Source organism: Nyctereutes procyonoides, unplaced genomic scaffold (assembly GCF_905146905.1).
Source record: "Nyctereutes procyonoides isolate TBG_1078 unplaced genomic scaffold, NYPRO_anot_genome, whole genome shotgun sequence".
Classification (NCBI taxonomy): domain Eukaryota; kingdom Metazoa; phylum Chordata; class Mammalia; order Carnivora; family Canidae; genus Nyctereutes; species Nyctereutes procyonoides.
In genome coordinates, this window is record NW_026575052.1 from 51,744,203 (window position 1) to 51,767,600 (window position 23,398).

Genomic DNA, 23,398 nt, shown 5'->3' on the forward strand with positions numbered 1-23,398 from the left:
CGCGCAAGAGGAAGACGGCCCTGGGCTCCGTCCCAGCTGCGCCGCTCGCGGCTGTGACAGTGAACGCGCCCCCTGACCTCTGCAAAGTCCATGCTCTCATATGTACGACGGACGATCCGTCACCCCCCTGAGCTCCTGCGGGCAGGCGGCGTCACGGGCACGGAGGATGGGTACCTGCACCGCGATCGCGGGGAGCCCGGGGCTTAACCGTCAGCGCCCAGGAACGTCGCTGGCACCGGGCAGGGGGCACACCCGTAGTGCCCATGCTCGGGCCCCGCATGCCTGCCACGCCGGCACCAACTGGAGCCCCACGCCCGCTCACCTGGCCTCACCCCAGCCCCATTCCACAGGCGTCATCATCACCCCCGATTTCTAAGGGAAAATAGCGAGGCTTAGTGAGGTCGAGCACCTCGGCTGAGAGCGCGGACATGAGCCCCAGGCCCCAGCCGCAGTCCGCGTCGCTCTGAAGGGCACGTTACACCCCTGGGGGTGGCTCTGGTGCTGTCACCTCCCGCCCTGGGTGAGCACGACCCCACGGACTCCCGCCTCGGCCGAGGTAGGGCGGCGCCTGTCCCGTTCCTGCCCTGCACATTCAACGACACTCACGGGACTGGGTTGACAGACGTGGCGTAAATTCAGCGGTCACGGGGACCAGGTCCGCCGGTGGGTACAAGGGACAGAGTGTGTGCCTGGGAATCCCTGTGGTGAAGACCCGGGCCCGCACGATGAGGCTACGAAGCAGGGCCGTGGGCCGCGGCGTCCTTGCGAGCCACAAGCTCCAGCCGCTTCCACGGCACCGGGTGTTCAGCCAAGCGGCCGTGCCAGCCCCGTGCCCGCAGCCCCCCGAGTGGTGGATGCACACGTTGGTCCTCCGGGAGCCCCCTGTCTGTGCTCCCTCGGCCACACAGCGCCAGCCGCCGAGGCACTGAGCGACACTGCGACAGTGACGCTCCCTCAGGTTTGTACTGTCACGTGAAAGGAAAACCACGACGAGTAAACCTGTGCTTCTTTACCTCTCGGGGAGGTCCCTTCATAACCGATCACACCAGCACCAAGTGGCGTGGACTCAGCCTCTGTCCCCTGGCCCAGCAGTTGAGGCATTTATCCAAGGCAGTAGACCACGGCCAGGAGGCCGTGGGGCAGGAGGCCGTGGGGCAGGAGACCCTGGGGAGGAGGCCGTGGGGCAGGAGGCCGTGGGGCAGGAGGCTTTGGGTCAGGAGGCTGTGGGGCAGGAGACCCTGGGGCAGGAGGCCGTGGGGCAGGAGGCTTTGGGTCAGGAGGCTGTGGGGCAGGAGACCCTGGGGCAGGAGGCCGTGGGGCAGGAGGCTTTGGGTCAGGAGGCTGTGGGGCAGGAGACCCTGGGTCAGGAGGCCCTGGGTCAGGAGGCCGTGGGGCAGGAGACCCTGGGGCAGGAGGCTTTGGGTCAGGAGGCTGTGGGGCAGGAGACCCTGGGTCAGGAGGCCCTGGATCAGGAGACCGTGGAGCAGCAGGTGTGGGTGAGGAGGCCGTGAGTCAGGAGACCCTGGGTCAGGAAGCCCTGGGTCAGGAGGCCTTGGGGCAGGAGACCCTGGGGCAGGAGGCCGTGGGGCAGCAGGTGTGGGGCAGGAGACTGTGGGTCAGGAGACCCTGCGGCAAGAGGCTTTGGGTCAGGAGACCCTGGGGCAGGAGGCCCTGGGGCAGGAGGCCGTGGGTCAGGAGGCCGTGGGGCAGGAGGCCTTGGGTCAGGAGGCCCTGGGTCAGGAGGCCGTGGGGCAGGAGGCCGTGGGTCAGGAGGCCCTGGGTCAGGAGACCCTGGGTCAGGAGGCCGTGGGTCAGGAGGCCGTGGGGCAGGAGGCCTTGGATCAGGAGGCCCTGGGTCAGGAGGCCGTGGGGCAGGAGGCCGTGGGTCAGGAGGCCCTGGGTCAGGAGGCCGTGGGGCAGGAGGCCGTGGGGCAGGAGGCTTTGGGTCAGGAGGCTGTGGGGCAGGAGACCCTGGGTCAGGAGGCCGTGGGGCAGGAGACCCTGGGGCAGGAGGCTTTGGGTCAGGAGGCCGTGGGTCAGGAGGCCGTGGGGCAGGAGGCCTTGGGTCAGGAGGCCCTGGGTCAGGAGGCCGTGGGGCAGGAGGCCGTGGGTCAGGAGGCCCTGGGTCAGGAGGCCGTGGGTCAGGAGGCCGTGGGGCAGGAGGCCTTGGATCAGGAGGCCCTGGGTCAGGAGGCCGTGGGTCAGGAGGCCCTGGGTCAGGAGGCCGTGGGTCAGGAGACCCTGGGTCAGGAGGCCGTGGGGCAGGAGACCCTGGGTCAGGAGGCCGTGGGTCAGGAGGCCGTGGGGCAGGAGGCCTTGGATCAGGAGGCCCTGGGTCAGGAGGCCGTGGGGCAGGAGGCCTGGGTCAGGAGGCCGTGGGGCAGGAGGCCCTGGGTCAGGAGGCCGTGGGGCAGGAGGCCGTGGGTCAGGAGGCCCTGGGTCAGGAGGCCGTGGGTCAGGAGGCCCTGGGTCAGGAGGCCGTGGGGCAGGAGGCCCTGGGTCAGGAGGCCGTGGGTCAGGAGGCCCTGGGTCAGGAGGCCCTGGGTCAGGAGGCCGTGGGGCAGGAGGCCTTGGGTCAGGAGGCCGTGGGGCAGGAGGCCCTGGGTCAGGAGGCCGTGGGGCAGGAGGCCGTGGGGCAGGAGGCCGTGGGTCAGGAGGCCGTGGGGCAGGAGGCCGTGGGCTAGGAGACCCTGGGTCAGGAGGCCGTGGGGCAGGAGGCCGTGGGGCAGGAGGCCGTGGGCTAGGAGACCGTGGGGCAGGAGGCCGTGGGCCAGCAGGTGTGGGTCAGGCTGTGGGTGGAGAAACCAGGGCCGAGCGCCAGGGGCCGGGCGGTGGTGACAGCGCGTGTGCGGGGAGCCTGGACGGCAACCTGCTGCCGCGTCCTCCCCCGCTCCGCGGGCTCCTCGACAGGCTGGCCGCAGGCTACCTGGGGCCCCCGGCGTCCTCTGGGCTGTCCTGCGCCGGGTCCCGGGCTCGCTCGCCTGCGGGCCCTGCCGTCGGGGTCCCGGGTCCTGACCCCGCAGCCCGCCCGCCCGAGGGGCTGGGGGCGGCTGCAGCGGGGCTGCTCGCGCTTTGGTTCTCAAGAGGGGGAGCGGGCGGGGGAGGGCAGGAGTCACCCGCCGCGGAGACCAGCGAGGACCAAGCTGTGAGGCGGGGGGATGGGAGACGGTGCGGAAGGCGGTGCGGGGGGGCGGGATGTGAGGCGGGGAGGGGGAGGGGGAGGCGCTGCGGGGGTCGGGAGGCGGTGCAGGGGGGCGGGGCGTGAGGCGGGACGGGGGAGGGGGAGGGGAGGGGGGCGGCCGTGCGGGGGGCGGAGTATGAGGCAGGAGGAGGAGGGGAGGCGCTGCGGGGGTCGGGAGGCGGTGCAGGGGGGCGGGGTGTGAGGCGGGAGGGGGAGGGGAGGCGGCGCGGAGGGGCGGGGCGTGAGGAGGGTAGGGGGGCGGCCGTGCGGGGGGCGGAGTATGAGGCAGGAGGAGGAGGGGAGGCGCTGCGGGGGTCGGGAGGCGGTGCAAGGGGGCGGGGTGTGAGGCGGGAGGGGGAGGGGAGGCGGCGCGGAGGGGCGGGGCGTGAGGAGGGTAGGGGGCGGCCGTGCGGGGGGCGGAGTATGAGGAAGGAGGGGGAGGGGGAGGTAGTGCGGGGGTCGAAGCGAGAGGTGTGAGGCGGGAGGCGGGAGGGGGAGGGGCGGCGGTGCGGGGGGGCGGCGCGGGGGTATGTGGGGGGAGCCGAGGCCCCGCCACTCGCCGCCGCCCTACCGTCCCGGTTCGCCTGTCCCTGCGCCCCGGGCGCCCCGTCGGAGCCACGCGCTCTGGGCTCCGGAGTCCGGGGGGTCGGGGGTCGGGGTCGGCGACCGCGCATCCCCTCGCGGGCCGGGAGGCCGAAACGCCCCGGAGTCCCGCACGAGGGCAGGTCACGAGTGACGGCGAACGCGTGCGACGGGGAGACGCCGGCCTGGGGCGCCGGGTCGGGCCGAGCGGGCGGGGCTGCGGGGAGAGCTGGGCCGGCGCGCCCGGGGGCGGGGTCCCGCAGGGCAGCCGGAACCTCACGGCCGGGTCACGGGGGTCGGGGCGCCCAGCGGGCGGAGGCGGACGCGGGCCCCAGGGCTTGTCCGCGCCCCCGCCCGCCCCTGCTGACCGCGGCTTCCGCCTCGCTCCCCATCGGATCCCCCGCCGACACCCCGGCGCCCCGACCCCCGAGTCCTCCGGGCTCCCCAGTTCCCGGGCCCGTGACCTCCAGACACCACGTCCCCCGAGGACCCCGAGCTCCGGGTCCCCGCCCCGCAGTCCTGTCCGCCTCACCCCCACCCACCCCCCTCCGCTCCCCGGGACCTCCGGCCGGGAGGGGGCGCCGTGACACCCGAAAGCCGCGCCCGAGGACGCCGGAGCTCCCGGAAGTGACGCGCATCCGGCGGAAGTCCGGCTCCCCGGCGGAAGTCCCGTCCCCGCCGTCCCGCGTGGCTGGCAGTCGGCATGGCGCACTACAACTTCAAGAAGATCACGGTGGTGCCGTCCGCCAAGGTAGGCGGCGGAGGGGCGGGCCGGGCCGGGCCTGCGCCTCGGGGGCACGGGGTCGCCTCCAGCGCCCACCGCCCTTACGCCACGTAGTCCCCGGACTAGGGCCGCCTGGCTTAGCGGGGCCCCGGGGACGCGGAGGGGCCTCCCTCGGGGTCCTGGGTCCCTCCTTCGGGTCGCGGGCTCCTTCCTCGGGGTCCTGGTCCCCCTCCTCGGGGTCAGGGGTCCCCCACCTCGAGGTCCTGGGTCCCCTCTCGGGGGTCACGTTCCTCCCTCGGGGTCAGGTCCCCCCTGGGGTTGGGGGTCGTCTCCAGGGCCGGGTCAGGCTGGGTCCTGTGCGCAGGCCCCCCCCCCCAGAGGACAGGAGGTGCGGTAGGGTCCCTCGGCCCCGCCCGGCGGGCCACGGGGAGGGGGGAGGGGGAGGGCCGTGCCGGCTCCAGCAGGTCCCCGTCCCGGCCTGACCGCGGGGGCGCTTCAGGCGAGACCCTGTGTCCTCGCGGCCGCTGCGACCTGGAAGACCACCGAGTGGGTGTCAGTCTTACTGACGTCCGTGTTTCCACAAAGATCTTCGAACTGAAACTGCAGGACTTGTTTTCCCTCCGAGTGTTTTCCTCTGACTTAGGGGGAGGAGCTGTGCTGGGAAGACGGCCTGGAGAGGTTAAGGGGCCTGGAGAGGTTAAGGGCGGGACTGGTCTTGGCAGCCAGCTGCTAAGTGGTTTTTTAAAGGCTTGAAACTATGAACGCGAACAGTGTTGAATATAAGAAATTAAAGATTTAGTTAGAAAACCGTAGTCCCACACATACGGTACCGTTGGTCTTCTAAGAGGGTTTCAGATGAACGGGTAAGAAGCGGACACTTTTGCTGTACCTGCTGTGTCTGATTTGGTTGCAGGACTTTATCGACCTGACCTTGTCGAAGACTCAACGCAAGACTCCGACGGTCATCCACAAACATTACCAAATCCACCGCATTAGACATTTTTACATGAGGAAGGTCAAATTCACTCAGCAGAATTACCATGACCGACTGTCGCAGATTCTAACGGACTTCCCCAAGTTGGATGTAAGTGCCCCGGGGACCCTGCAGTAACAGTGTGAGCGTGAGCGTTCAGGTCACCGGTGTCTGCAGCTGGTTCAGGTACTTCCCCGACACGCGCATCTGTCACACTTCCTGAGTTGGTGGCAAAGCTGGGCACAGAGCGCAGGTGTTTGGATTCCTGTCCCGCAGCCAGAGCCCACGTACGGGGGTCCGGAGCCGTGCCTCAGGCCTTCCCTCCAACCAGCTCGGCTCTCCCAAGCCTGCACTGCGCCTGGCGGCCCACCAGCAGGCATGACCTTCCTCCCTCCCTGTTGGCAAGGTTCTTTCTTCTGTGGCCTCAGGTCGCGTCCGTGGCCCGAGGTCCGCCACTGATCATGCTCGGCTCGGCGTGGGCCTCTTTGTGGCCTGGGGGGGGGGGGGCTACGGTCTGTGCGTTAAGCTAAAACAGTTGAAGCCTTCCCGGCGTAGTCGAGTTTGCCCGTTGACAGAGCCAAAGAAAGTGAGGGCAGGCACTGTGTGTGAGGTCGCTGTGCAGGTCACACTGCTGCAGGGTGGTGTGAGGGCAGGTCAGCAGTACAGGGGGCGAGCCTGCATTTGCCACTGTCCCAAGATGGCCCGCAAAGCTAGGTTAAGGCAGAGGGGACGAATTCCTTTAAACCATTACAGGTGTGCTTAAGATAAGAGTGGAGATTGTGCTAGCCGACCGGCCCGGCATGCTGCAGGTGCTCGCTAGAGGCCGCTTGAACACGCGAAAGCTTCTGGGAAAAGGGTGAGAACCCTAAAAGTTACCTGGGAGGAAGCACAAGAGAGAATCTGCAGCAGGCTCCATGCTCAGCATGGATGTGGGGCTTGATCCCACGAGATCATGACCTGAGCTGAAACCAAGAGTCAGGTGCTTAACTGACGGAGCCCCCAGATACCTCCCCCCACCCACGTTTTTTAAGCTGAGAAGAATATTAGAGTAGCTGCGCTTGTGCAATGAATGACGTGTCTGGGTTCTGTTCAGGCCCTGGGAGCACGACAGCCGTCAAGACCCGGGCGGTGGAGCAGGGTGGCGGAGGGAGAGTACCGGGGCTGGGTCGGGCGGATGTGCGGGCCAGCCGGCTGCTGCAGGGCTGCCGCAGGGCGTGAGTTCTGTCCTTAGGCCTTCCAAGTTGAGCCTCATGCCGCCGAGCGGCCCTTGGGGGGAGCAGACCGCTTGAAGGTGATGCACCGAGTTACACATCTGTGGTGCTGGAGAGTGGAGTGCTTGAGAGGAAGAGCTCGTGGGCGGGTAGCCCGGAGCACCCGGGACAGCAGGGTGGCCATCTGTCCACACGGGGGCGGGGGAGGCCGGAGGAGGAGGGATCCAAAGTGTGGGTCAGACATCCGCGCAGACGTGCAAGCGGAGGTTTAGGAGCGCTCTGGCCTGGAGACGTCCGTGCTCCTAGATCCACGCGAAGTCACCCAGGACGTGAGTGTGGAGAGAGAAGTGCCCCCGGGAACGCTGGTGTTGAGTGTTGGGTGGGAGCACGAGCCTGCAGGAACAGAAGGTCGGTCCCGGGGGCAGCTGATAAGCATCACGAAGCCTGAGTGGCCGGCTGTCTGCAGAATTCTGGGAGGAAGAAAGGAGTTTGGGGAGGGTCCGAGCTGATGACTGGTGGACACGCTCCTGGCACGATTGGGTTTAGGAAAGAAAAGAGCCGTTCCTGTGATGCCTGCCAAGACAGCAGAGGGTCGGGAGCCAAAGGGGCTAGCAGACCTTTACATTTGGGGGGGCGGGGTGCAATGACCACGTGTCTGCAGGCATGGATTCGGGTCTTGAGAAGTGGGGGAGGGGGCGCGTGCACAAGTGGAGAGTTGGCTGGGGCTGTGGGAGGGATGAAGGGGGCATGGCAGGGCAGACAAGTGACCTCCAGGATTACTGACACGTTGAGATGAGACTCCTGTGCCAAAACACTGCTTTGTTTCTCTTCTAGGATATCCATCCGTTTTATGCCGATTTGATGAACATTCTCTATGACAAGGATCATTACAAGTTGGCTCTGGGACAGATAAACATTGCCAAAAACTTAGTAGACAAGTAGGTATTTTCTTATCATAGTAGGTTTTGAATTACTGACCAAAGTGAAAAACCTCTTATGTGTTTGTTCTGATTTCTTCAAGTGTGGCCAAAGATTACGTGCGGCTTATGAAGTACGGAGACTCTCTGTACCGCTGCAAGCAGCTGAAGCGTGCTGCCCTCGGGCGGATGTGTACAATCATCCGGAGACAGAAGCAGAGTTTGGAGTACCTGGAGCAAGGTATCTGTTGTCCGTAAGCAAGAACGGTGGTTACTGTGTGCTGTTCCGGTTCTTGATTTTTGTCAAGAACTTATTTTTGGAATGTTTGTTTTATTTTAGACCTGACAGGATCAAATTACTTTTCCCACCCAGCTTATGAGAAATTCCAGCAGGCTAGTTATTATCGAAAAAGCAGTTAGTGAAAACGCTGGGGATCCCTGCGTGGCTCAGCGGTGGAGCGTCTGCCTTCAGCTCAGGGCGTGACCTCGGGGTCCTGGGATCGAGTCCCGCATCGGGCCCCCCGCAGGGAGCCTGCTTCTCCCTCTGCCACTCTGGGTCTCTCATGAATAAATAAAATATTTTTTAAAAAATAAAATTTTTACAAATCACTAGTACTATTAAAATATGGCAAACACAAATTCTTTTAACAGTACATAAGGCACATACGTTATAAATCACAAGAAAATACCCAAAAATATGGGGGGGAAAATGACCCATAGTTTTTTATCTATTGAGATTTTAATTTTTTTTTTCTTCCAAGCTTTGCAATATAGGGTGCTTGAGCGGCTCAGTTGGTCAAGTGTCCGACTTCTGGTTTCAGCTCAGGTCATGATCCCAGGGTCGTGGGATCTGCCCCTGCCGGGCTCTGCTCAGCAGGGAGTCTGTTTGAGTCTCTCCCTCTGCCCTCCCCCAGCTCCCCTGAGCACACACTCTCCCAAATCTTTACAGAAAAAAAAAAAAAAGCTTTGTAATATGTGTTAGCATGAAATTGCTACTCCAGTTTTGTTATGTGGTATTTTTATTTAAGAGAACAGTTCTGAATTAGTGTAGTATTTTTAATGAAACAGTTATTTGGCTTTTTACATATATTTTTGTGCTACAAATGTTGTCATTTGATTTTCTTCCCCCTCCCCCACATCTTGCAAATAATTTGTAACAAGTTGTGCTTCTCTGCCTTGCAGTGCATCCTGCGTCTCTCTTGCTTAATCTTGAGGGTAGTCTAGTGGCATGACTGTGCCTTGCCAATGAGGCACGTGGTCCTTGTGTGGAAACAGCCCATGGCCTGGGCAGGAAGCGGTGGCACGCACGCGTGCTTCAGACATGCTTTCTAGTACCATCTCACTTAGTAAGAGTGGTCTGGGCACTTAGACGTGTGTTTCTGCCTCCACTTCTGACCTGTTGACTGGGATTCTGGGTACAGCCAGATTGGGGAGATGCTCTCCTGTGTACTGTGGTGCACCTGCAGCGAATCCTTTTCCTGTTTGTATTTTTCCTGTTTCTCGCATTCTGTATGTCGGAATGGCAGAGCGTTGGAGCGGGGTTAATAAAACCGTAGTCCAACTAAGAGAAGCGTATCTTAAAGTGTTTCTTGATTGTTCTTGTGAAATTAAGTATATGCAATCTGAACCTCACAGTGCGCCAGCATCTGTCCCGTCTGCCAACTATTGACCCAAATACGAGGACCCTGCTCCTCTGTGGATACCCGAACGTTGGCAAGTCCAGCTTCATCAATAAGGTTAGTCTCTGTTGATAAGGCAGGTGACCAAGGACTTGAGGCCTGAGGGCTGCTGTGTCCTGCCCCCATGGGGAGGATGACCAGCCGATTAGTCCTTGAGTCATACTGCCCTTGGCTCTCGCAGCCCTTTACTCGAGGGAAGGATTAAGTCCATCTGAACCCACATTTGTATTGCTGTTATGAAAAACATTGTATTTTCTATTCTGGTACGTGTTTCATAAGTTTCTAAGGGATTGAAGACGTTCAAGTACGGTTTTGTTAACACACAGCCTCTCCCAGGACGTGCTGTCTCAGCCTAGTCTGGGTGTGCCCGTGCCTACTGTGGCGGGCTGCACTCGCTGAGTTGGGCTTCCTGAGATATTTCATGGGTGAATGTCCCCTTGGTTGATGGGCCACTTCTCATGTGAAGTATTTGGTCCACGTATTGGGGAGAGGCTGAGCTGCTCTTTACTTGAGTGAGTTTATTAATTGGGACTCGACACTATTTAGTAACTTCGTGCTTCAAGACAACGAAGCTGAGCTTGAGGGACCTGAGCAGAGATAGCAACAGAGGGGCGCCCAGATGGCTCAGTCTGTTAGCATCCAGCTCTTGATTTCTGCTCAGGTCACGATCTCAGTGTTGTCAGATGGAGCCCTGCATCAGGCTCCTGTGCAGTAGGGTCTGCTTGAGATTCTCTCTTTCTCTCTGCCCCTCCCAGTCATGCTCTTCAGTGCATGCCCTCTAAAATAAATAAATAAATCTTTAAAAAAATAAATTGTTGGTTCATAAGTAATAAAATGTCCGTTCACAACCAGCAACAGCTCAGGTGCCAAACAACAGCAGTTACGTATGTGTGACTGCTTGCTGCCGGGAACACTTCGACTTTAAGCCAATTTGCAGGTTTTTATTTTGTCCCCAAGTTGTGCTGACGTGACACATGATGACCGAGCTGATGGCTCAAACACTTGTGAGCCAGTGGCCACTTCAGTTAGAACAGGGCAGCCTGGGTAACCCAGTGGCTTAGCGCCGCCGTCAGCCCAGGGCGTGACCCCGGGGTCCTGGGATCGAGTCCCGCATTGGGCTTACGGAGCCTGCTTCTCCCTCTGCCTGTGTCTGCCTCTCTCTTTGCGTCTCTCATGAATAAATAAATAAAATCTTTAAAAAACAAAGTTAGAATTAAACAGTAAACAGTTCCTCGGTTGCACCGACCACATTTTGAGAGTTTGTGGGACCGTGTGGCTGGTGGATCAGCAGTGAGCATTTCTGTCTTCACAGCAAGTTTGTGGGGTATCACCGGGGCTGGGGTGGATCAGAGCAGAAGCTAACGGACGCTCCGAGTACCAGGCCCCTCACCTCCCCGTCCGATTTGCAGTGTCCCTGCGCATGCCTGTGGCGTGAGGGAGTGGAGCCTGTCTGACCATCAGGGAGCGTCAGCTTCTGTCCTCAGCAGTGTGATTGTGTGAGGTCTCTCTCCTTTAAGATTTTTAAAATTTATTCATGAGAGAGAGAGACAGACAGACACAGGCAGAGGGAGAAGCAGGCTCCCTGTAGGGACCCTGATGTGGGACTTGATCCTGGGACTCCAGGATCAGGCCCTGGGCTGAAGGCGGCGCTGAACTGCTGAGCCACCTGGGCTGCCCCTGGTTTTGTTTTAATGCCGAAATCATTAGTCTTAATAACACATAGGTGCCACATTTACCTTCTTTGAGGGAGAATGAGGTTTGGAACTTGTGTGATTGTCTTGTTTTAGGTGACGAGAGCGGATGTGGATGTCCAGCCCTATGCGTTTACGACCAAGTCTCTGTTTGTGGGGCACATGGATTATAAGTATCTGCGCTGGCAGGTCAGAGCTCTCCCCTTTAACAGCACACGCCTGGAGTGTCTCCCCCATTCCCACGGCACTCGGAGGAGGACGCGAGGGGTGGGAGACGTTCTCGGGGTCACCAGGACCGCACCATGGACAAAACTCCCCTGAGCTTCTCGGCTGCCTGAGGGCGGTTCTTGGTTCTGATAGAACTCAGGGAGGTGGCCAGCGGCCTGCGTGGATGTCTGCGCTGTGCTGACGGCGGTGCTTCCAAAGAAACAAGTCTCCTTGGTGTTTCTGACCCTGTCACGAGAAACGACATTTATCAGCCATTTTAGAGGGTGGAGCAGTTTCCACAATAAAATTTAATTTTATAAATGATCAGTGTTCCTTCTGTCCTGCTCTGTGGTGGGCTGTGCCGTCGGGGCCCCTGTCTGGCTCAGTAGACGTGCGGCTCTTGACGTTGGGGGCAGGAGTTCAAGCCCCATGTTGGCATAGAGCTTGTGTTTAAAAAAAAAAAAAAAAAAGTCTTTTTCTCCAGGTCATCAGCTGGCTCTTTAGTGAGCTCCCTGGGGTTCACCTCATTCACCTTATTTCTTAATATTTAAAGGTTATTTCATTATGGTCAGTCAGAAGAGCTACATTTTATTTCCTGGTTTGGGTATGGGCGTCACTTCCAGGGTGTGCTGGCAGAAAGGCTGTGGGAATGTGTGCTTTGCGGTAACAGATCTGACCATTAGGTTGTAGACACGCCGGGGATCCTGGACCACCCCTTGGAGGATCGGAACACCATTGAGATGCAGGCCATCACGGCCCTGGCTCACCTGCGCGCCGCGGTTCTGTATGTGATGGACCTGTCTGAGCAGTGTGGGCACGGGTTGAGGGAGCAGCTGGAGCTCTTCCAGAACATCAAGCCTCTCTTTATCAACAAGGTAGGGGGGGTCCGTGCTGTCGGCGTAGAACCTGTGCCCTGAGGACACGTACTTCATTGTCCGTTTGTTCTATTCCAGCCACTCATAGTCGTAGCAAACAAGTGTGACGTGAAGAGGATAGCTGAGCTTCCTGAAGATGATCAGGTAGGTCCCCTCCGTGTCGTCAGGTTTGTTACCTGCTGATTCCCAAGTCATCGTTTCAGACAACTGAAGTCTAGAAGGATTTTAGCAATACTAGTTCAGCTTTGTTTTCTTACTGGCCGGCTAAAGCTGACTTTCCCTGACCTCTGCCCTCCGTGGAGGCCATGGGAATGGCCTGCCTTCATCAGGACGGTGCCCGTGTGCCTTACAGCACCCCATGTGCCTGAAGATAGGCCTTGTCTCTTCAGGCCTGGGGTGGCCTGGTGCTCTGAGCAGCACCTGCAGAGTAGGGATTTAGGTGGGGGGGGGGGTTTCGGAGGGCCTATTGCCTGCCGCACAGATTTGTGGGAAAATGAGTTTGGGGCATGAGTTGAATGAGTGAAGGAGCAGCAGGCTTTGAGGTGTGGCAAGCCCCGGGGGTACACGGGACACTGTTCTGCAGTCGCTCAGAGTAACAGCAGCATCCCCGGGTGGTTCGTCGGCACCGTCGGCAGGCAGATCGAACGAAACTGGAAAGCAAGTGGGCGGAGGGTGCCGTCCTGACGTCGCTATTTGGTTAACCTGATGGCGCACCCTGGCCTTGTGCCCGGGCACCCTGGCTTGCTCGTGTGATGAACGTGACCCCTGTGAGGTCGAGGCAGACTGTCCGGACCACAGGCTAGTCAGACCCCAGTGCTGCCCAAGACCTCTGCCCTTCTCCCTGTGGTGGGGCTGCGTGGCCTTGTCTGTGACAAGAGAGATCTTAGTGACGTGTGCATGCTGTGTTGTTTGATAAGGGATTCCCTGAGGTCGCAGAGACCAAGTGTTTTATTTAAAAATAGTATTGAGGGGGGATCCCTGGGTGGCGCAGCGGTTTGGCGCCTGCCTTTGGCTCTGGGTGCGATCCTGGAGACCCGGGATCGAGTCCCACATCGGGCTCCCAGTGCATGGAGCCTGCTTCTCCCTCTGCCTGTGTCTCTGCCTCTCTCTCTCTCTCTCTCTCTCTATGTGACTATCATAAATAAAAAAATTAAAAAAAAAATAAAAATAAAAATAGTATTGAGGGTGGGGGGGTGGGGGGCACTGAGGGGGGCACTTGACAGGATGAGCACTGGGTGTTATTCTGTATGTTGACAAATTGAACACCAATAAAAAATAAATTTATTTAAAAAATAAAAATAGTAGGGATCCCTGGGTGGCGCAGCGGTTTAGCACCTGCCTTTGGCCCAGGGCGCGATCCTGGAGACCCGGGATCGAATCCCACGTCGGGCTCCCGGTGCATGGAGCCTGCTTCTCCCTCTGCCTGTGTCTCTGCCTCTCTCTCTCTGTGTGACTATCATAAATAAATAAAAAATTAAAAAAAATTTAAAAAAAAATAGTTTTGAAAACATTTTAAAAACTGTAGCTTGATGTTGTCAGGTTCCTTCTAAGGAACCACACCAGCACCACGTCTTACAGAATGTTCCAGGGAATCTCTGTAGTTGGCTTCTGTAATCTGGTTTGATCCTGACGGTGGTGTTTTCTTAATCACAGAAGAATATAGGGAAAATTCAGTATTTGGGGGAAGTATCCTTTAGAAGAATTAGAAACAAACCAGGGACGTGCCAGTTAGCATTTGTGATACCCACATGAAAAACAGCGAGAATCGTTACATGCAGAAGTGGAAACAATGGCGCTCTCGTTTTGTTTTGTCTTCCCAGAAAATATTTGCAGATTTGCAGGCTGCAGGATTTCCCGTGGTTGAGACCAGCACCCTGACAGAGGAAGGGGTTATCCAAGTGAAAACCGAGGTTAGTGCCTTGTCCATCCTGTTACTGCGTTTGTTGTGAGAGGCGTCCGTCGTGGGCAGGGAGCCCTTGAGGGCCAGGCAGGAGAGAGACCCGCTCCCCACCCACCCAGTTGAGCGGGGGCTGGCGCGGATACTGTGACTCCCCCTGCACGAGGGGCATCTGCCTCATCCACCACCTGCTGCCCTGGTCCTGCCAGGCAGGCTGTGGGAGCTGTGCTGTTGCATAACTTGTCCCGAGGCGGAAGGAGCAAGAGGAACGCGGAGGAAGGCCGCTCCCGTTAGATTTCCCGTGCGAGTCTGATCACTTTTACACCGTCGTCCTTTTCCTGTGAACCGGGGCCCATCCGATGCTTTGGTTGCTGCTGCCCCGGCGCTCCAGTCGGAGTCTGGGGGGTCGTGAACCTGGCGAGGGGCACGGTAGGGGCTCCCTAGAGGTGGGAGGCAGGCCTGGAAGGGGCGTGGTGTGCCTGGGCTTGGGGTGCCTGGGAAGGGCCCTGCCCCGGGGGCTTACGGGGACCTCGAGGTGACCCCAAGACAGCAGCGGCCGCTCTGACTCCTGAGGAGAAGCATGTAGTAGGTCCAGAGCTTTGGAACGCAGGTGGCTGGTGAGCAGGGGGGCTCGGTTCCGCCGCGGGCCCCCCCTGCAGCCCTGCAGTGAGGATGCCTCGTGAGTCCTGCCCTGTTTCCTCACTTCTCAGGCTTGTGACAGGCTTCTGGCTCATCGAGTCGAAACCAAAATGAAAGGAAATAAAGTGAACGAGGTGCTGAACAGGCTGCACCTGGCTGTGCCGCACAAGAGAGACGACAAGGTGAGGCTGTCTTCCCTCGGGCCTGTGAGCCAGGGCCTGCGCCGACTGGGCTCCTGCCTCACGCAGGCCCCCGTGGAAACCACGTCGTGCGTCTCGGGCTGTACAAATGCCGAGGGAGACCCTGCCGCCCACTCCACTGTGGCGGTTAGCGGCTGTCTTGTGTATCTTCTGGGAAATCTTTGTAGTGTGTGAACATTTAAGAAAATTTTCAAGCATGGAAATGTGTCATGTTCTTTGAAAATTTTTGTTTTCTGGAGCGCCTGGGTGGTGTAGCCGGTTACATGTCTGACTCTGGGCTTCAGCGCAGGTCATGATCTCCGAGTCGTGGGATCGAGCCCTGTGTCGGGGAGTGGGGGCGGGCAGCCCCAGAGGGCGTCTGCTTGAGATTCTCTCCCCCTCTCTGTCCCTCCCACTCCTGCTCTCTCTAAAATGCAAAAATCAACCTTCAAAAAAATATTTTCGGGGGCACCTGGTTGTCCCTGTGGGTGAAGCGTCTGCCCTTGCTCAGGTTATGATCTCAGGGTCATGGGATCGAGTCCTGTGTCGAGCTCCCTGCAGTGGGGGGTCCGCTTCACCCTCTGCCCCTCCCCTGGCTTGTGTGCACTCTCATGCTTGCTGTCTCTCAAAAAAGAATTTTTTTTTGTTTCCTTGCATCCGTGGTACTCAGCTGCACATCTTTTTTTTTTACGTCTTTGTTTTTAATTACAGATGTGTGTGTGTAGAGTGAATTTTATGGTGGGCACTGAGAGCTCTGTGTCCTGCAGACATGCCTGCCTGGATTACACTGCGCATGGCCCGGATCGCTGACATCAGTCTGACCCATTAAAGTTGGTCCCATATTTGGGATTTCTGTAATGATTAGTGTAGGCGAGCATTTTTTTATTCTTGAAGGTTTTATTTTTAAGTGATCTTTACACCCCATGTGGGGCTTGATCTCATGACCCAGCAAGGTGCCCTGTCACGCAAGCCTTTTCGTGAGCTTATTGGCCCGTTGGTTCTTCAGGTCATTGATCTTTTACTCATTTAATTTAAAGTTTTTATGTAAAGGAAATCAGACTCGTGTGGTTTGTAGGGTTCTTTTTTTTTTTTTTTTTTTTTTTTTTATGATAGTCACAGAGAGAGGGGCAGAGACACAGGCAGAGGGAGAAGCAGGCTCCATGCAGGGAACCCGATGCGGGACTCAATCCCGGGACCCTAGGGTCACGCCCTGGGCTGAAGGTGGATGCTCAACCCCTGAGCCACCCAGGTGTCCCTAGGTTGGTTTTCTAGGGGGGTTCTTTTGGGTGAGATTTTTTTTTTTCTTTTGGTCATTTGCTTTTTGATTGGGGTTTTCTTTTTCAACCTTAGATTACACGTATTTAACATAGGCTATTTAAAAATTATGTGCTATTAACTAACATTGGTATTTTTTTATAGCTACCAGTTTTGTGTCAAGCACAAAACCATTCATTCCAAAAATATTTTTTAAAAGTATTTTTCTTCTATTCTTGGATGGTTTCATTTTTTAATTTTTCCTGCCTTGACAGAAGTTTTTGCTCATTCTCGCACGCTTTGTTCTTAGGAAGCAGGCAGCTACCCAGCTTTGTTTTTGCCAGGAGAGTCATTTTTCTCAGAACTGATGATGACATGCTGTATCTTCCTGTTAAATACTCCTGTGTACTGAGTTTCCGTTTAGATTGCTTTCATCTACTTTGTTTCACCTGTTCCTGCTTTTTTGTTGGTGATTTTGCCTGAGAATCTTGGCATTTATTTTTTCTAAATAAACTGTGGATCCCTATGGAGTCTTCCCATTTCCTTGCCTAGTTGGCCTGTGCCCCCACCCAGTCCTCTGCTGGTGTTGTTAGTCTGGCTTTGCGGAGAGGGAGTGTGCCTCTGGTTTTCCACCTTTGTGCTCCTTTGCATTCAGCAAGGCGTTGCACAAAACTCTCTCCGGTGATGTCTCCTCAGGAGAGGCCCCCTTTCATCCCCGAGGGAGTGGTGGCACGCAGGAAGAGAATGGACATCGGGGAGCCCAGGAGGAAGCGGGTAGGTCTGCTTCAGGGGTGCCGAAGGCCATGTGAGCCTGGAGTGGACAGGGGGCGTGACGCTGAGGGCGTCTGGGCCGTGCTTCCGGCTCTACGAGCACGGCCGTGACCCGACCCAAGGCCCCTACCCTCGTGGGTGGGAGGGAGGTGGACACGGTGGGACTGCTGGGCCACGGGAGCTGGGCCACACAGGTGTCAGGGGTGGGCTGTGGGTTGGAGAAGAGGCTGTCTCCCGGGACAAGGAGGGGGCTCCGCATTTGCGCGCCTGGAAGTCCAACGGGGGCTGATGGAGTTGTCTGCTCCTTCATTGCAGGAACGAGACCTCGAAGTGGAGCTGGGGGATGATTACATTCTGGACCTTCAGAGTAAGGCTGCTGGCGCTCAGGGAGCTGTGGGAGGGCGGCAGTGCCCTTCATCTCTTAGAGATGACCTGTGTGCCGCCGGGGTCTGTGGCTTCAGGAGGAGGGTTGGGTTTGCTTGCATGGTGCATGGGTGCAGGTGCAGGCGTCCGCTGCCTTGGCCTCCCGCCCTGGGCCCTGGGGCTGGAGGTGCTGGGCGAGCCGGGGTGTTTGCAGCCCCTCCTCCATGGGGTGTCTCTGCTGTGCTGAGCATGAACGCCCATCGTCTTCCCGGAGAGACGTGTGTAAGGAGTCATTTCGGGCACGTCGTGGTTGCAGGTATTGGATGTTACAGTAAACGTATCCTTTCTTTTTAACTTCAGAGTATTGGGATCTGATGAACTCCTCTGAGAAGCACGATAAGATACCCGAGATCTGGGAAGGCCATAACGTAGCTGATTACATTGATCCCGACATCATGCAGGTCTGTGTCACTTGCTGAAGCGTGTGGTTTCTGTTCCTCAGTAACCGGGAAGGTACAAGCACCGTGTGGGCCTGACCGTACTTGTTGCCATGTGCCTTCTGCATCATGGCGCTTCCCTTACCCGCCCCCTCCAGCAGCAGCCTTCTCCTGCGAGGGTCCTGGAGATCCCAGGGCTCTGCTGCTCGGCCCTGCACCGTGCTCCCCTCCGGGTTAGCCCTGGCCTCCTGTGTGGGGCAGGTGGACTCTGCTTGCCGCGAGCTCCCTGTCGTCCTCTTCAGGTCCTGTGCTGCTGCCGCCGCCACAGTCCTCTGGCCTGACCTGTCGGCCCGACCTGGGGCTTTTGTTCTTTAGTGGCGGCTTCTTCCTCCTGGATGTCTCTTAGCAGGTTCCTCTTTAAAAACAATCTTGCAGACAGCTGGGGTGGCTTAGCGGTTTAGCGCCGCCTTCAGCCCAGGGCGTGACCCCGGGTCCCGGGATCGAGTCCCAGTCAGGCTCCTTGCATGGAGCCTGCTTCTCCCTCTGCCTGTATCTCTGCTTCTCTCTCTCTCTGCCTCTCTCATTAATGGATAAGTAAAATCTTAAAAAAAAATCAAAAAAACAAAAAAAAAACCTTCATAAATCCTGTTCCTAAAAAAAAATCCTGTTCCTTTTCTAGTTCTCCCATTTTTCTCTCCTTTGTATTTTTATTTTTTTAGTAAGATCTTATTTATTTATTCATGAGACACATGGAGAGAGGGAGAGACGCAGGCAGAGGGAGAAGCAGGTTCATGCAAGGAGCCCGATGTGGGACTTGATCCCGGGACTCCCCAGGATCACGCCCTGAGCTGAAGGCAGATGCTCAGCCACTGAGCCACCCAGGCGTCCTGTCCTCAGCGTTTTTAAAGAAAGAATATTTCCTGCCAGTGCTGCCTCATTTCCTGCTCCTTCCCAGCTGCTGCCAGCAGTGGCGTTCGTGCTTGGGGATGGTTTTAGAATGAATGAAGGGCATGTTGTAGGGTCGTATCCGCTCACATCGATAAGGTTTACTTTTCCGCGCACGGTGGTGCTCTCGTGTGTGGGGAGGGGCGGTACTGGGGAGGGAGGGAGGTGATGTCTGCACATTGCACTCTGACGTCTGCAGTAGTTGGTAAAGTGAGAGAAACAGCACAGGACAGTTCATGGGGTCTGTGGGCTCACTGCTGGGAATCGAGCCCATGAGCATCACTGGGACCAGGTGATGGCACTCGTCGCCCCCTGAAAGACCAAGGGGAGCCAAGCTCCCGTACAGTATTGCTATACTTAAGAGTTTTTCGTTGTTGTGCTTCATTAGAATTGTTTGTTCTTTTTTTTTTTTTTTTAAGAAATTAGAAGAGTTAGAAAAAGAAGAAGAGCTGAGGACAGCAGCTGGCGAGTACGACAGTGAGTCTGAGAGCGAGGACGAAGAGATGGGGGAGATCCGCCAGCTGGCGAAGCAAATTCGGGAAAAAAAGAAGCTGAAAATTCTGCAGTCCAAGGAGAAGAACACACAGGGCCCCAGGATGCCTCGGACGGCTAAGAAGGCAAGTTCCGTGTTTCCAGAGTGCCGGACGGCTTGTATGGATCCAATTTGCTAACTGCGACATTTCGACCCACCTGTGGCCGTGGGATCAGATCGCACGTACTGTTCTGTTGATGTTGACGCGTGCTGGCGTCTGAGGCGGGTGGAGCTCTGGTCGGCCGTGTTGGCTGATGGCGCCGTCCTGGTGGCTTTCTGGTCCAGCACTGTGGGAGTCAGCCTCTCTGCCAGACCTGTGAGGTTGTGATTTGGGATCTGCGGCAGAAAAGCCATCAGTCATCAGTTCCTCTTTAATTTCTCTGTGAGTCAGGACTCTAATCCTTTGCAGTTTACAGAAACCTATGCCAGTCCGGGTTAAATCCTTGGGCGATTTCTTGCCTCCGTGACTGGAGAGGACAAGGAGACTTACACTTTAGGTGCAGGTCGGCCACATGATAGCAGTTCTTTCCGATCCCCGTCTTTGTAGGATCTTCATCTCCTGCTCTGTGCCCATCAGGGCAGCAGGTCAGGCTGGATCCTTGGGTGCCTTCCAGCCCCAGGATGTGACAGCAAACAGTGGGAGCCTCCCCAAGCCAGGACGGTGTGCAGGGCAACTAGAGTGTGAGCAGGGGGGAATGATGATGTTCCCCACGCGTCTCAGTGGACACTCATGTGTCTGAGATACTGTGTTCACGGGGTGGCACATGATAGCCCTTTGGCACACTGGAATCCACCTGGTTCCCTGGTGGTGCTCAGTGGGCTTGGGAGGAGAAGCTGCCCCTGGAGTTTGCGTCTTGGGGCGCATCCTGTGAGCTCAGCCTCGGGGCTCCTTGAACGCAGACTTCCTGCAGAGTTGTGCAGAATCCGAGGATGCGAAGAGTATGTTGTCTTAGACGTGGCCACTTCCTGGGAAATGTTGGTTTCCTCGGCTTTAGTGATTGTCCCAAAATATGAACGTGAGACGATTAAAAGATATAATTCCTAAAAGAAACGTATCCTAGATCATTGTAAGGTACGTGTTCCCATTTTCTTTTGAACTTTTTTTTTTAGACATTTCATCAAACTAATTTTGCTTCAATCCCTTTTTCTCTGTGTTCAGGTTCAGCGGAAGGTGTTAGAGAATGAGATGCGCAGTCTTGGCGTTGACCTGGATGACAAAGACAACGTAAGTGCGTGGAGATGGTCCCCGTCACGTATGTCCTGGGCCGCATACCACTGTGCCTTAGGGCCCAGGCTCTCTCACCTGTGGGGTAGCAGAGCATGAGAGGAGCTTGGGCTTTTTTTTTTTTTTTTTTTTTTTTTAATTTATGATAGTCACACACAGAGAGAGAGAGGCAGAGACACAGGCAGAGGGAGAAGCAGGCTCCATGCACCGGGAGCCTGCTTCTCCCTCTGCCTGTGTCTCTGCCTCTCTCTCTCTGTGTGTGTGTGTGTGTGTGACTAACATAAATAAATAAAAATTAAAAAAATAAAAATAAAGATTTTATTTTAGAGCAACTACATGTAAGTGGGGGGAGGGGCAGAGGGAGAGACCATCTGAAGCTGACTTCCTGCTGAGTGTGGAGCCCGTGAGCCCCTCGCGTGTTTGATTCCAGGACCCGGATGACCGGAGTCAAAATTAAGAGTTAGTTGGGGGGAAAAAAAGTGACTTAGTTGCTTAATTGATTAAGCCACGCAGGCAGCTCTGGAGCATACACAGTCTTGTATAAAGTAGCTTTTTCATATTCTTGATTATTTTATTGAAACATTCTTAGAATAATCAAAATCAAAAGATGACTTATTAAATTCCTTTTCCAAAGGGATTAGATTAATTTTAATTTTAATCAGGAACGTGGACAGTGCCTTGCTCATGTGGAGCGTTACTTTAACAGACGTTTCACGTGCCGGCAGAGTGCCAGCGCGCCTGTCGAGGCATTGTGTTGTTTGCAGACAGGAAACGGGTGACCAGGGCGCCCACCACGGCGAGCAGGGCTACCCTGCCCAGGTGCAGTGGGTGTGTCTGCTTAACGTCAGCTCTGAGCTTTCTGAGGGCTGCTCCCGGTGTTCAGGTACATAAGCCCAAGGTTGCGGGGAGGGGACGCTTTACACCGGAAATAGAAATTGGGATGTCAGTCTCGTGATCCAGGCTAAGGGAAGGACGTCATGCAGTGGCCAGTGTTAAGTCGATGCTTTCTGTTGGAGTTAAAATCACTTGTAACGTGAAGCAGCTGTGTTAAGTGAAGAGGAACATTTGACCAGTACTAATATGATGTGAAAGAGCTTTAGCTTATTCGATAAAATTCTTAAAAAACTCTTCAGCGACTTGTCCTCTTGATGGTGTAATTTTGTGTGTGTGATTACAGCCTTAAATTTGCTTTTGTGCTCTTCAGGCCCATTACGCGGTCCAGGCGAGAAGGTCTCGGAGTGTTACTAGAAAGAGGAAACGGGAGGACTCCATTCCACCCACGTCTATAGCCCGCAGCCGCAGCTGCTCTCGGACTCCGCGGGATGTCTCTGGTCTTCGGGATGTCAAGGTTAGTCCTTGTGATGTGCCTCTGCTGGGGTCTCCTGGGCTTCGGACGGTTAGTCCTTGTGATGTGCCTCTGCTGGGGTCTCCTGGGCTTCGGACACACCCTATAGCTGTCATGTAGAGGGCAGTGACCACCAGGGGAGGGCTGGTGCCCCCTGCGGAGTGGGTGGACGGGAGCATGATGTCATAGGGTGCTGTGATGTCATAGGACACTGCGTTCAGAGCCTGGAGTCCGGAGCCCCTGTAGGGAGCGGTTTTGGTCAGGCTTTGGGAAAGACACTTGAGATATAGTCTGTTTCACTTAAAATTTTTTTTTACTTAAATAAACACAAAAAATTGTTAGATTTTGCATTTTGGAAGTTTAGGTACAGAGGTTTCCATTGTACTGTGCCATCTCCTAGAAATCTGGATTTTAGTACCAGCGTGGCTGTTTGTGAGTCTGACGCGAGCAGCGTGGTTTCCTGGGCTGACTGTCCGTTTTCTTGCTTGTCTGAGTGGAGCTACGGCATGCAGGCCCTGACCTCTCAGGTCCCGCGGGGCGCAGGCCTCCTCTGGGTACAGCGTTCATCCCGTCCTCGCGCACACAGGGCTGAGGTCTGCAGACCCTGGGCCCCAGGGCAGACTGCGGGGACGGAGACCTACCAGCACTTCTGGCAGAACAGATCTGGACGGTTAGGGAGGGCTGTTGACGGGTCGCGATGGGGCCCACGGAGAGTCGGGAGCTGACGTGTGTTGTGTGTCCCTGTGCAGATGGTGAAGAAAGCCAAGACTATGATGAAGAACGCTCAGAGGAAGATGAACCGCCTGGGGAAGAAAGGAGAAGCTGACAGACACGTGTTCGATATGAAGCCCAAGCACTTGCTCTCCGGGAAGAGGAAAGCGGGTAAAAAGGACAGGAGGTAGTGTCCTGCGGCTGCAGTGGTCTGGCTGCGCGGGGTGTCTCCGGCCCGCCAGGCGTGCGGTCACGGGGTCGGAGTCCTGGCCCATGAACTGCAGATGACAAGCAAACCTGAGGTTCTTGTTGCTTTGCTCCCCCGGGTACGCAGCTGCCGGAGGTGCTGTCGCTGCCTCGCAGCCCAGGTGTTCCGAGCAGACAGTGGGTGTGGCATTCCACGGAGCCTTGATTGCTCTAGATCTTCAGAACCGGAAAGATTGGTTGACGTGAACGTGTGTCTTACTCTTTTCTGCAAGAGGGAACTTCGGTTTATGTAGGTCTAGTGGGGTTTTCTTTTGTGAGGAAAGCCCCTCTGGTGGTGGGCGTGGGCCCAGGGCTGCCAACTGTGCCTGCCTGCAGCAGAGCAAGCTCCAGCGCCGGCTGATTTTCCCATCTTTCTGTGTGACGTGTACGGTTGTAACCTGTCTTCAACTAGTTTGTCCAAAATAAACTTCAGAATAAAGTGGTTTTGGTTGATGTATTTTGTTTTTGTGTTTGGTTGGGTATTTCTGGTTTTACTTTGTTTTTGGTTTACTTACAAATCCCTGTCAGTTTGGCCACATGAGAAAAGAGAAAAAAAATGAACTGTGTTGTTTTCAAAACAGAAAGTTCTTTTTTGTGGGGTAAAATGTTACTTGAGACTGCGCAGCAGCTAAGGATGGCCTGTGTCGCTTGGGTGGCGGAGACCCGCGTGTCCAGCGAGCCCCAGACACCCCAGTGCTGCCACGGGGTCACCTGTAGGCACCCGCTTCCCTTTCTCCCAAACACGTGGACGCGGAATCCGAAGCACAGGACAGTGGGGCGCTGAGTGCTGGAGACCTTCAGACAGTACCGGTGT

The 23,398-nt window shown here is 56.7% G+C and overlaps 1 protein-coding gene across 1 annotated transcript; it reads left to right on the forward strand.

The window, feature by feature from the left end:
- The first annotated feature begins 4,319 nt into the window (after positions 1-4,319).
- GTPBP4 (GTP binding protein 4) lies at positions 4,320-23,037 on the forward strand. The gene is made up of 17 exons (XM_055332455.1): positions 4,320-4,514; positions 5,401-5,571; positions 7,506-7,609; positions 7,693-7,829; positions 9,224-9,324; positions 11,055-11,147; positions 11,849-12,040; positions 12,119-12,184; positions 13,861-13,950; positions 14,648-14,758; positions 16,706-16,783; positions 17,096-17,147; positions 17,504-17,604; positions 18,945-19,142; positions 20,217-20,282; positions 21,487-21,630; positions 22,377-23,037. Exons 1-17 carry the CDS (start codon positions 4,467-4,469, stop codon positions 22,527-22,529), a joined length of 1,905 nt encoding a protein of 634 aa, XP_055188430.1. The 5' UTR covers positions 4,320-4,466; the 3' UTR covers positions 22,530-23,037.
- Positions 23,038-23,398: the final 361 nt, after the last annotated feature.

Excerpts from the sequence above, each read along its gene's own strand:
- GTPBP4 (XM_055332455.1), top strand. The coding sequence starts at position 4,467 with ATGGCGCACTACAACTTCAAGAAGATCACGGTGGTGCCGTCCGCCAAG. Across the intron at positions 11,148-11,848 it reads ATAAGTATCTGCGCTGGCAG|GTTGTAGACACGCCGGGGAT; the intron begins GTCAGAGCTCTC and ends TCTGACCATTAG. Across the intron at positions 17,148-17,503 it reads TTACATTCTGGACCTTCAGA|AGTATTGGGATCTGATGAAC; the intron begins GTAAGGCTGCTG and ends TTTTAACTTCAG.